The sequence below is a fragment of the Pelecanus crispus genome, chromosome 3 (assembly GCF_030463565.1).
Source record: "Pelecanus crispus isolate bPelCri1 chromosome 3, bPelCri1.pri, whole genome shotgun sequence".
Lineage (NCBI taxonomy): Eukaryota > Metazoa > Chordata > Aves > Pelecaniformes > Pelecanidae > Pelecanus > Pelecanus crispus.
Genome location: NC_134645.1, coordinates 17,197,450 through 17,208,375, shown reverse-complemented (window position 1 = coordinate 17,208,375; position 10,926 = coordinate 17,197,450). Strand labels below are relative to the sequence as shown.

General features: G+C 45.4%; 1 protein-coding gene across 1 annotated transcript; it reads right to left on the bottom strand.

The window, feature by feature from the left end:
* Window positions 1-879: 879 nt before the first annotated feature.
* AGT (angiotensinogen) lies at window positions 880-9,790 on the bottom strand. Its single transcript, XM_009492088.2, has 5 exons — window positions 9,704-9,790; window positions 6,604-7,423; window positions 2,450-2,714; window positions 1,833-1,977; window positions 880-1,071 (listed from the first exon to the last, which is right to left on the bottom strand). The coding sequence occupies exons 1-5, from the start codon at window positions 9,713-9,715 to the stop codon at window positions 880-882; spliced, it is 1,434 nt and encodes a 477-aa protein (XP_009490363.2). The 5' UTR covers window positions 9,716-9,790.
* Window positions 9,791-10,926: the final 1,136 nt, after the last annotated feature.

Genomic DNA, 10,926 nt, shown 5'->3' with positions numbered 1-10,926 from the left:
CCAGTAATGTTCTTTTTTCACTGTAAGGCTGTAATAAATGCCTCTCAGGTTAGAAAGTAATCCAAGGAATGGAATTGTATTGGAATAGTAGGCCTTATTTTTTTTTTCTAAAAAAATTGGAGATAATTCTGTCAGGCTATGAGAATTTATGCATCACAGTTCATTAACGCTACCAAACCCTATTTTTAGCTTTTCCGTAGAGTTAAGAAATGAACATTTCTGTCTGGGCTGCAGAAAGAAGAAAGTTCCTCTAAATGTGTTTTTGCTTCCAAGGCAAAAAAATCTTGTCTCAGTGGGACAAGCAAAGCCTGCCCATGCTGTTGGCAGCATTTTAAAGGAAATTGTTGCTGATGAAGCTAGAATCTCTGTGGATAACTGTAAAACTTCCACTGTAATGCAAAAGGGGGTCTTTCTTGCAAAACTGACCAAACTAAAAATTAAAAAGTGACCTCCTAAGGAATGAAGAGGTCCTTTTCTATACCATTCTATTGTAAATGCTGCTTGTTCTTATAAAACTTTTTTTTTTTTTTTTTAAGTCAATGCCCTGCTGGCTACTACTTTGTCCCCACTGCATCGAAAAAGGGAGCTGAGGGCAGAAGGGAGACAAAGTGGGAATAAGGAAAGAAGAGAAGCTGGAGGAAGAGTTTGAGTCACCTCACGTGAAAGAGATGAACAAGGATGAAATGTTGCAATGTTTTAGCTTTTAAAAAAGCTATATTTCAAACACTACCTGCTTTATCTCTTATCTCTATCCCAGCCAAAACCAGGACACAAAGCTAAGTAGAGCACTCAACAAGATCATAAAAATAGCTGATGAATAAGAAAAGGTGATGGGAAATGTGCATCATGTCCTTCCCTCGCCATCCCCCGTGCTTGCATTTAAAGCCCATGCAGTGGGTTTGTTACTCTGCCAAGGAAAAGCATTGCCCTTGACTTCTCTTCAAAAACAGCTAAAAGGAATGGCTTGTTCAGTGTTACTTCCAGGAACACCAAATCTTCCTTCTGTGCTGCAGGGTCTTCTGGCTGATCTGTTTCATTACTGGTCAATTTGAAAAAGGCTTTATTTATTACCTGTAAAGCAAAACATATGAGTAAATCCAGAGTCATCAGAACATGATAGTGAGGAGACAAATTGGGGTTGAAGTGATTTCTAGCACATGAAGTAATCAGTAACTTAGATAAGCTGTAAGCAGCACAGGATACATGCCATGGATGTTTGAAGACCTTGGAGTACTTGTTCCATAACATGCGAAAAAGCTCTACAACTGCTTGTACACTTGGGCTGTATGAAATCCTGGTACCCTTGAAGCCCCTGACAGAACTTCCAAGGTAGGACACCTTCTAAAAATAAAATTAAATAAAAGTAAAGGCCGAAATCAGGACAAGGCACTTGTGTTATACCTCTGGAACATAATTTGCCTTCTTTTTATGAAAGACAGCCCTCTCCTTCAAGCTCTGCCTTTTTCCCCTTGGGACTTGAATCCTGGCGCCTGTCTTCAGGAGAGATCGTGTGCTGCACGTACCTCTGGGTTTGTGATTTCTGGGAGTAGTCCCAAGGTGATGGAGGATTATTCCTGAACAGCCCAGTAGCTGCAGCCTCTACTACTTGCTCCAGCTGCGGTGCCTGGAGGTGTTTGAGCTGGAGGTGGTAACAACTGCAGTCTAATTTGTACTGGGAGTACCTCGCACGCTCAGACCTTGAACTTATTTCTCTGTTGCATGTTATGTTTGCTGCAGTAACAACATCTGAATAGCTTTATTCATTTATACAGTTAAAGAGGCTGAAACTGAGCAGGAGGCTATTTTTTAAATGCCAGGGATGTGTACTGTACCTTTCCAACTGTTAGATTGGCGTTGCTTATTTTACTGAGATCTGCCCCCTTCCCCAGCAGTGCAGGCAGTTCCATATCCACAAGAAGCTCCCGTAGATCACAGCTGCCTTCTATTGTTAACTCTGGCAGTGTTAATTTAATTTCTCTGCAGAAAAGAGAGACACAAGTGAGTGCGTGCTCTCCACTATGAAGGCATGGCGTTTGGGCAGTCCTGGGGAACTGGCATGTGAAAACAGCCACCAGTAGCGCTCAGTATGTGTGGACAGACAGCTACCACGGGCTGATGGGCATTATGTTACTGTTTCCAAGTGGGAAGTCACCCTAAATCTGCCCCAGGTACGCTATTAAACCCCAGATCATCCCACTTGATGGGTCCTGTGTTGTCAGCTATGGAAAGGCACTTGCTTGTTTCCTTGAAATACCCCCCAATAAACAGCTGATCCTACTGAAGTCAAACTCCTGTGGAGTGAGGCCCCTGGGTTTGCAGCTGTTTCTCCTTGCGCTCGGTGTTAAACCCTCCCTGGCAGGACCTGCCCCTGCTCAGCAAGCAGGCACGTCTCCGCGGTGCACCCGGTCCCGTTCATCCCTATGGGAGGGCGTGCGTCCCCAAGCCTTACCTTGGGGACAGCTGCTGAAGCCAGGCCGAGGACTGCAAGGGCAGCTTGGACTCCACATGCTCCAGGTCGCTGCCATTGATCGGCTGCAGCAGCACCAGCAGCGCAGTCTTGCTGATGGGGACTTCCACCATAGAAAAAGTCCCGCTGGCATCAGTTTCGTATTTGAATGTCCCAGTGACTGACAACATAGGGACCAAGACCTTCGTGTTTGAATCCACCCAGAACTCCTGAGGCTCTCTGAGCCGGGAGGCTTGCTTCATGTTGACTGAAAAACAGATTGAGAAAGAAGAAATTGATTCTTCTCTTTCTTCATTCCTCCCCTCTGCCCCTTAGCTGGTATATATGTTTGTTTAAAAACAACACACCGTGCATTAGACAAGGACTGTGTGTATAAAATAATTAGCTACTGTAAACATATGTATCCTGCCTTTAATGTGCCTTCTGGTAGCATCAGGCAGAGGCTGGTGCAGGCTCACAGCACAGGGACCGCGACCATCAGGACTGCGGCCAAAGCTGCTGTATTTCTACTGGCTTCGTGGCCTTTCCTGGGCACAGTATTTCTCCTTGCTTTGTTGCCTGTTTCCTCACAGGCTGCCAGGTGGCTCCCGGTTGGCTCGTAAGCCTGTGTGGAGGGTCTGCTTGGATTTCCTCTCCATCCCTTGAGAGGCGGTGACGGCACATTTGGGAGCAGATCCATCAGAGACAGCCCTTGCTGCAGGAGCACTCGCGGGCAGCTGGGTGGGCTCACAAGAGGGAAGGCAGTGCAAGCTCGGGCTAAGGTCTCAGCGATCTTATGAACCAAAGCAATGGGGAAGGTAATAAGCATAAGACCAAAGTGTTGATCGAGCCAAGTAGGTTAAAAAGGACATACCTGAACGCTTGCTAAACCTTAATATAAATTTCTTACCCAGTTCACAAGTTTGGGAAGCCTTGCTCTCACCTCCCGCTGCTTCTGTGCAGCTTTGCATTTCAACATGTTATCTGCTCGCTGCCATAGATCAGTGCTGCTGCCCAGTTAGGCAGATAATCCTGTTGGCATTAAAGAAACTACTGCCATCAGCGAGAAGGGCAAAGATCAGAAATCTCGAAATTGCTGTTTGGTGGAATTAGGAAAACGATGTATATGTTGTGGTAAAGAAAGGACCTCCTTGCATTATAGTAATTAATATTGGTATAAAATAGGAGCTGGTCTAGCTGTACTGTTAACTAGTCTATTTTCCAGTACATCCAGATGAATGCTGGACCCTGACATATTTAATGTGTAGTAAGTGGGTTAGCAGAAGAACACTTGCCTCCTAAATGACCTTGCATAAAAAGAGCATTTATGCACTTTCACCTACTGTAACTTCAACAAAAAGCAGCAGCAGGTAGGATATGTGAAAGGTGTAAGCAGAACAAAGAATAAGGAAGTAGAGTTGTTCACCTTTTTTCTTATTTCATTAGAACAAGGGATGCAAGCAGAAGGGAGCCACTTTCACAGGATCTGTATAACCTGCAGAATTTATTCTCACAGGATAGCAAAAGTCAAGACTGTAACAGAGTGAAGGGGAAAAAAAAGAACTCAGGATTCAGATATCTAAATATATCAAGGTGGGCTAGTAATTGGTTTTAAATAGTCTTGGGAAAGATACTGCAAAATTTCAAAGCTCTGCTATTGACTTTGGGACTGAGTCTGTTAATATTGTGCCAGTCATGAACAATGACAAATCAGCACCCCTGTGTTTGGAATGGCTTCCCGTGGGCTACTGCTGGGTGAGGGTCTGGACATCTGTGCCCTCAAACACTAGATGTGCATTCCCCTGAAAGTGCTCTAAAAGATGTTAGCAATCCTAGTATGACTGTTTGTTTCTTACAAGCATTTTTCTAGGATACGGGAGAGAGGTATTTACTAAAGAAACCCTGCTTTTTGCCTCAGACACCTGGAATGTAAAATGAGGAAAACTAAAGAAGATGAACATCCCTTCTGTAGAAGGTGATAGCTGACACATTGGAAGAAATGTTTTTTTACAGTGAGATTCCGCGTATCAGGACACAGAAGCTGTGGGACTGGGCAACCTTTTGGCAACCACATCAGAGCAGGGAAGAAACCTGTGTCTACAATATAGGGAAGGTAACTGAAGTTAAAGAAGCTGTCAGCCACAGAGCAAAGATGTAGCCTGGGAGACTAAAACAGTACTCTGCAGTACTGACTTGGAGGTACAGGAAAGAAACAGTGGACCTCTCTGCTTCAAGTGATGATCTCCATGTTCTGTAATACAGGCTTTATGCCAGCCTGACAAGCATAATGAGAGGACAACTTTCTCTGGAAAGCTATGACTTTTACTCAAAAAAAAAAAAAAACCCAAACAAAAAACCAACCAAACAAAAAAAAAAACCCAAACAGCAAAAAGCATCCTACCAAATTTCTAGTTAAGACTGAATTGTTGAGGGTAGTCTGTTCAAAAGAGAGTTTAAATGGGAGAAAGTAAGGGCGCTTAAGATTGCGCAGTCCCATGGTGCTATTTTCATTCACTGGTTTATAATTATTTTGCAACTTAAAAAAAAAAAGTAGTCTATCAGTAAAATTTGCACCTGATGTTCTGCATTGGATTCTAAATGGCAGTCCCTTGCTCAGCAGCAAGTCTACAAATATGAAAACAACTGTGTGCAAGCAAACAACAGATGAGACCATTGGACCATTTAGCTGTTGTTTTGCATGGATTTCTGTAGTTTTATCAATCCTGTGGCTGTTGATAGCATCTCAGGAGCACATATAATGTGTTTCAGACAAAGAAAATGTACTTTTTCCTTTCTGCAGCTATAGGGACAGACATGGAACACAACAGCATTGGCTGTCATGGTTGCCCCTCCACAACCAAATGGCAAAGCAAATGCTGAAGTCATCTCCTGTGTTTATTAGAAAAGAGTTGCTTATCTAATTCATTTGTTCTTGAGCCAATTTTCTCCATCCCACATATGGAGACTACAACATCTCAAGTGCACCCTTCTGAGAGAGAGGTGGTAGTAGAGCTGACCCAGCAACTCAGAACCTTGAGCATGTGTTCCTAAGCTAATAAAATTACAAATTTCCAATACAGAAGAAAAGGAAAAAATTGTTCTGCTAAAGGAAAACTCTGCTTTTGTGACCATGCCCAAGTCTGTAACATAAGAATTATTTTTGCAGTATCACCTCTATGCTAAACCTTACACTGAAGAGAAAGCTGATGCTCACAGCTCCTTGAGGAGTTGGGATCAGTTAATGACAGCACCCATGAAAGGCAAAGAAAACCTGATATCCAGTTTACAGGTGGGAAGATGAAGGCACAAAAGCATTTCATGGGCACCAGCACTCTACCTTTAGCAGCAGAGGCCCACTTAGAAACACTGCAAGTTTTCTGAAATACAGTCACCAGTAGGCAAGCTGTCCTAAAGTGGGCAACCTCTGGTATTGCATTCAGTTGCAAGGATGTTGAAAAGCAGCTACATTCAGAAGAGGAGGCTCAGCTGTGGTAGCAGGGGATTTCTGGGACAGCAGCATGGAACAACCCGAGGTAATTAAGGGGTTGCCTTAATTCTTCCAGTTTTGTATATGGTCCACACTTCCATAACTGGTAGCTTGTTTGGTTGCTTCCTGAGCCAGAAGTTGCCTCCAGACTTCTGTGTTTAATAGCCACTAGAGGAGTTATGTCCATTATATTTTTTAAGCCTTTCCTGAATCTGTACCTCTGGCCTGTTACCCCCAGCTTGCCTGCGGAAATACAGGTTCTAGGGAAAGGTACTTCTTTGGCTTGCTTTAAACCTACTTCCTGATTGTTTTTGCTGGAGGCCCTGCATGACTTTTAGTTCCTTTGCAGTCAGAAATGCTGCGCAATGCTCTCTGATTCACCTTCCCACACCTTTCCTAATCCTTAGCTTCCTAGACAAGGAAAATTTCTTGGAGGTCATCTCCCTCCACCTCCTCCCCATTGCCCTTGCTGGCTCATGGCAGAGGCAGACAGGACCCCCAGCACAGCGGTGGGGAGCAGGGCACTGTACATGGAGCAGCGGTCCAGCCTTTCATCTGAGCCCTTCCCTCTCGCTGCTGGCCAGGCATGACCTTGCTTCCTTCCCGAGGGCAGGACTGCTGCCCATCCTCCACCCAACCTGCCCCCAAAACGAGCAGTGCTGCTTCATACCTGCCAAGTGGACATCCACCGCAAACAGCAGGTCGGCAGATGGATCGATGTCTGTCAGTAAGCACTTGCTTTGGCCCTTGCTTTTGGCCTCCACAAAGGCATTTATTTGCTTTGCTGCCTCACTTGGATTTGTAAAGTCAACAGCTCGGGCGTAGAGAGCATCAGCAGAGGGGAGCAAGTCCTGCATGAACAGCTGGGATAGAGGTACACTGGGGGCAGAAAATAGGCAGAGCGTCTTGGAAAAGAGCAGCTCCTCATCCCTGCTCTTGATGAGGCTTTCGATCGTCCTCAGGCTGGAAAGGACTTTGCGTCCGTCCACCCTGGAGGTGCAGTCAGGGTCTCCGGAGGGGGGAACAAATCCCAGCAAACCCTGCAAATCAGCTGCCGTCTGGTTTGAGGCACCCAGGTAGAAAGATACCAAGGAGCAGTAAAGACTGGTTGGGGACAGGAGCACGTTTTGGCCCTGCCGCGCTTCCCGCAGCTTGCTGTAAAACCGTGCGCCCAGGATGTACACAAAATCCTTCAGGTAGCTCAGTTTCTGCCTCCCCTGGCCACTCAGGTTTGGGGCTTCCAGCTTCTCCTTGTTGTTCAGGTCATCTTCATAAGCAGGTATGGTTTGAGACTCAATCGAGATGGGGACAAAAGTTTTCTTTCCCTCCTGGACCAGGCTTTCCAGTTCCTCACAGGTACTCTTGTTGAAAGAAAACAAATTGAAAGGGTGGACATAGACCCGGTCACAAGTCACTGCAGTGAGGCATGCTAACAAACAGAGAAGATCTGCTGCCAGGTTCATGTCAAAAAATTGCGTCCACGGTGTCTGCTGAAAGAAGAAGTGGGGAGGAAAGAAGCCTGATCAGCCTGTTGTAGATCTAGTTTCTCTTACTCACAGGGTGAGGTGCTAGTGCTGTGTTGGAGTTACAAAGGCAGGAATTTCAGTATTTAGTGCTGGCTGGTCTGACTCTGCCCCCTGAAAAGCCCAGGGTGAGATGGCCACCCGTTTCAATGGCGGCAGGTGGGGAAATTCTAAGCAGAGATTTGACTCCCCTACCCGCTGCAGTACCCTAACTATTTAGCACAGGAGGCAATATGGTTTGTGCATGCCAACCAGTTAGGCTTGCAAACTAGAGTGTGCTAGTTCTGGCAAAATATTATAATAATGCAAGTATATTGCTCCAGGGACCTGGTCAGAGCTATCTCTGTGAACTGCTGCACTAAATCTTGCTGACATACAGACAGGCTAAGCGATTTGCCTGCTGTTATGCAGGAAGTGGGCTTGGCAGCCAGGTCTCTTAAGGTCCAACCACTGAAGGATCCTGCTTTGTATGTCTAGTCAGCATAATACTTGGCACTAGCAGAGCATTTTGTGTTTTCATAGCCCAGTGCAAACATTAATTCTAGCTTCTAGGCTAACACACTGAAGGCTTCCTTATACAAATGTGCTAACACCGAAACCATTTTCATAGCACCTTCTTCATCTGAATACAGAGTTAGAAGTGGTAAGCTGAGTTTTACTCTACTGTACAGGCAGTATTCTCCTGTGGTAAAAGACCACCTGCTGCTCTTGTGTTCCCTGACAAGAAATAGAGAATTTTACTGGGTGTGGATGTCACTGGTGTTTTGGCACAAAGGATCTGGTGCATATTAGGAATGAGAAAGTCATAGGCACACACACACATGTGTGTGCAAACACACTGGCAAATTTTGCGTTTTTATAATTCTCACTTTTCCTATATCCATTTTTTTTAATGACTAATAGTTCTGCTGTACCTTTCCTGGCTTTCTAGTATATGACTTTGAGTTTGTGTATTTGAAATCCAAATGCACTGGAAATTATGCCTCTGTAATACTTATTGTTGGCCAAAACCCTGTTATTCAGAGGTATATTTTTATTCTACTAGTCGTTTCTTGTTTATTGTAGCTCTGTTCACCCTCTTTTGCCCTTTCCAAGCTCTGCAGAGCTCATTGGATGGGCAAAACGCCAACAGCCTTGCCAGTAACCAAGCTCTGCTCTCCGCCTTCTTTCTCCCAGACTTTTTGAGTCGTGCCAGCCTGTCAGGTACTCTAATTCTGGTAGCCTGAGCCTTTTGAGAGGATGCAGTGCAATGTCTGTCTCATCAACACTTTAATTTACATAGGGTGGAAGTGTCTGGGTTTAAATCCAGCTATTCAAGACCTGTCACCTTCCCAGCCTGATTTACAATGTATAACCATATTCACTTCACTGAGGGATCCCCAAGTGTTTCATGCCTAATAATACTCTGGTTTGGAGTATCACCACTCTCTTGCAAATATGAAAACTGAGATGCACAGATGCTGGGTAATTAGGCATGCCTTGCTAAGTACATATGCCTGCTAACGTGCACATCTACATTCCCAGGCTGTAGGCTCCTATCTAACAGCTTGGTTTCCAAATGGAGTTTCTGCTATTGTGACAGTTCCTTGGGATGTCTGAGCAACTTCCTAGTTGGGTGCCTGCGGGTCAGTCCTTAAACTATTTGCTCCCCAGAGGCATGCAGGGGAGGACCTCCAGCCTTGTGCCTTCATCCAAGGATTGCTCTTCCCCATTAACTCCCACCCCATCCTCTAAATTAGCGTATAGGCAGCTGCAGTCGGAGCTGCTGTCCACTCTGCTTCCTGATGTGTCTCCCCCTCCCCAGCCCCCGCTAGTAGCAGGCAACATGCAGGGCTTCCTCATTCCTTATGACCAGTTAAAAAATTGTCTTGGGAGGTGTCTTCCCAACTTCATCTTCACAATTAGTCCAGCCACTGTGCATTTCTAGTATACGCTCTGCATTTTCCAGATTGGGACAGCTCAGGAAAACAAACCAAAACTGGGACAGCTCAGGAAAACAAACCAAAAAGCCATGAATTAGAAGCACTGCCCATCCCACCCTGTTCTCTCCATTATACAATCCTTTTGAAGCATTTCTTAACCCTTCCTGTAGCAGCAGTGAGGATGACTCTATGCCATCTGGCCAGGCTGTGCCATTGGGCACTGCTGGTGCCTGGTGGTTACTTCTCTATGGCTGCCATAGCCACAATGTCAACTCTTTTCTCATGACCAGGAACAAGAGGAGCAGTTCTCACTGTCACCACTTACACTAAGCCCCATCTGTGGAAAGCCAGCATGGCTTATTTCCCTAAAGGAGTCAGCCCGGAGCCTTTCAGGAAAGCACAAAAACTTGAGTTGAAAAAAATTGGCATTCAAAGTAAATCCAGCAAGTGCGCTTACTCGCCTGTGTCCTGGTGTGTGCCGCCTCTCCAACACCGTCCCACCTCGGGCAGGCTCCTCGTGACACCTCTTCCCCCTGGAGCAGTGTGGCGTGATTGCTGGTGGACTTATGCCCTTTCCACAGGAGGGCCCTTTCTACATGCCTGCAGTGGCATTGCGCAAAGCTACTTTACATCACAGGCTGGGGGGCCAAAAAAAGTTAGCTCAGGTCAGAGAGGACCCAATGAAACCTGAGCATGGCTTAACACCAGCTGCATAGAAAGTTCCAAGGACGGATACACAACCTTTAACCGGGCCCAGCACATCTGTGTAGCATGCAGTTACACATTTACTGACAGACACAGGCATTTTTCTACGCAGAAGAACTGATTATAGGAGCTGAAAATAACTCAGCTCATTTTGTGCCAGACTCAAAGAAATGCAGATTTCTTTGTACCTGTATTTGTTGTACAGTCGGACCAGATTTTTTTTCTTCTCAGATAAGTTGCTTTTTATCTCTACCTTGCAGCATGGGTACCCATCAGTGAGTGGGACATGTACGCTACTGCAGAGTAAAATGATTGAAACTCTCAATTTTTACCCTTTTTTTCCCTCTTGACCTATCTAGAAGATCAAAAGTTTGTTCTTTTTCCTCTTCAAAACAAAATATGTTGAAAAGGAGAGGATGAAAGCTAGATAGATTAGGTTGCCAGAGCCAGATCACTGAGATGGCATCCCTCCCAGTCTCAGCTTCCCAAGTCCTATATGGCAAAAGGGGGATGGTTTGGAGATCTTTCTGCTGCTTTTGAAATGGTCTTCCAGTTTGGTATGCCCCTTCCTCCTCTTTAAGCAAAATACACAGTGAATCAAACTGGGGATGATGCAGTTGGGTTAGACTGGGTCTCATTCAGTGTCCCTGTTATGGTTAGTAATTAAAATCCCATGGCTGTAATGGGAGTAGGGCTGATTTAACATCCATGCCCTGATTTTAGAGGGCCAGTCAGCTGTGGTTTATCCTGCGGTGCCCAGTTATGTGTTGGCTTCAAGAAGAGAGCAGAGAAAGAGGGATGTTTTCAGTGCACCTGGGCAGCCGAAGCTGGTGGAGTTGAAGG

Excerpts from the sequence above, each read along its gene's own strand:
- AGT (XM_009492088.2), bottom strand. Across the intron at positions 1,978-2,449 it reads CTTCAGCAGCTGTCCCCAAG|AGAAATTAAATTAACACTGC; the intron begins GTAAGGCTTGGG and ends TCTTTTCTGCAG. Across the intron at positions 1,072-1,832 it reads CCAATCTAACAGTTGGAAAG|GTAATAAATAAAGCCTTTTT; the intron begins GTACAGTACACA and ends TTTGCTTTACAG.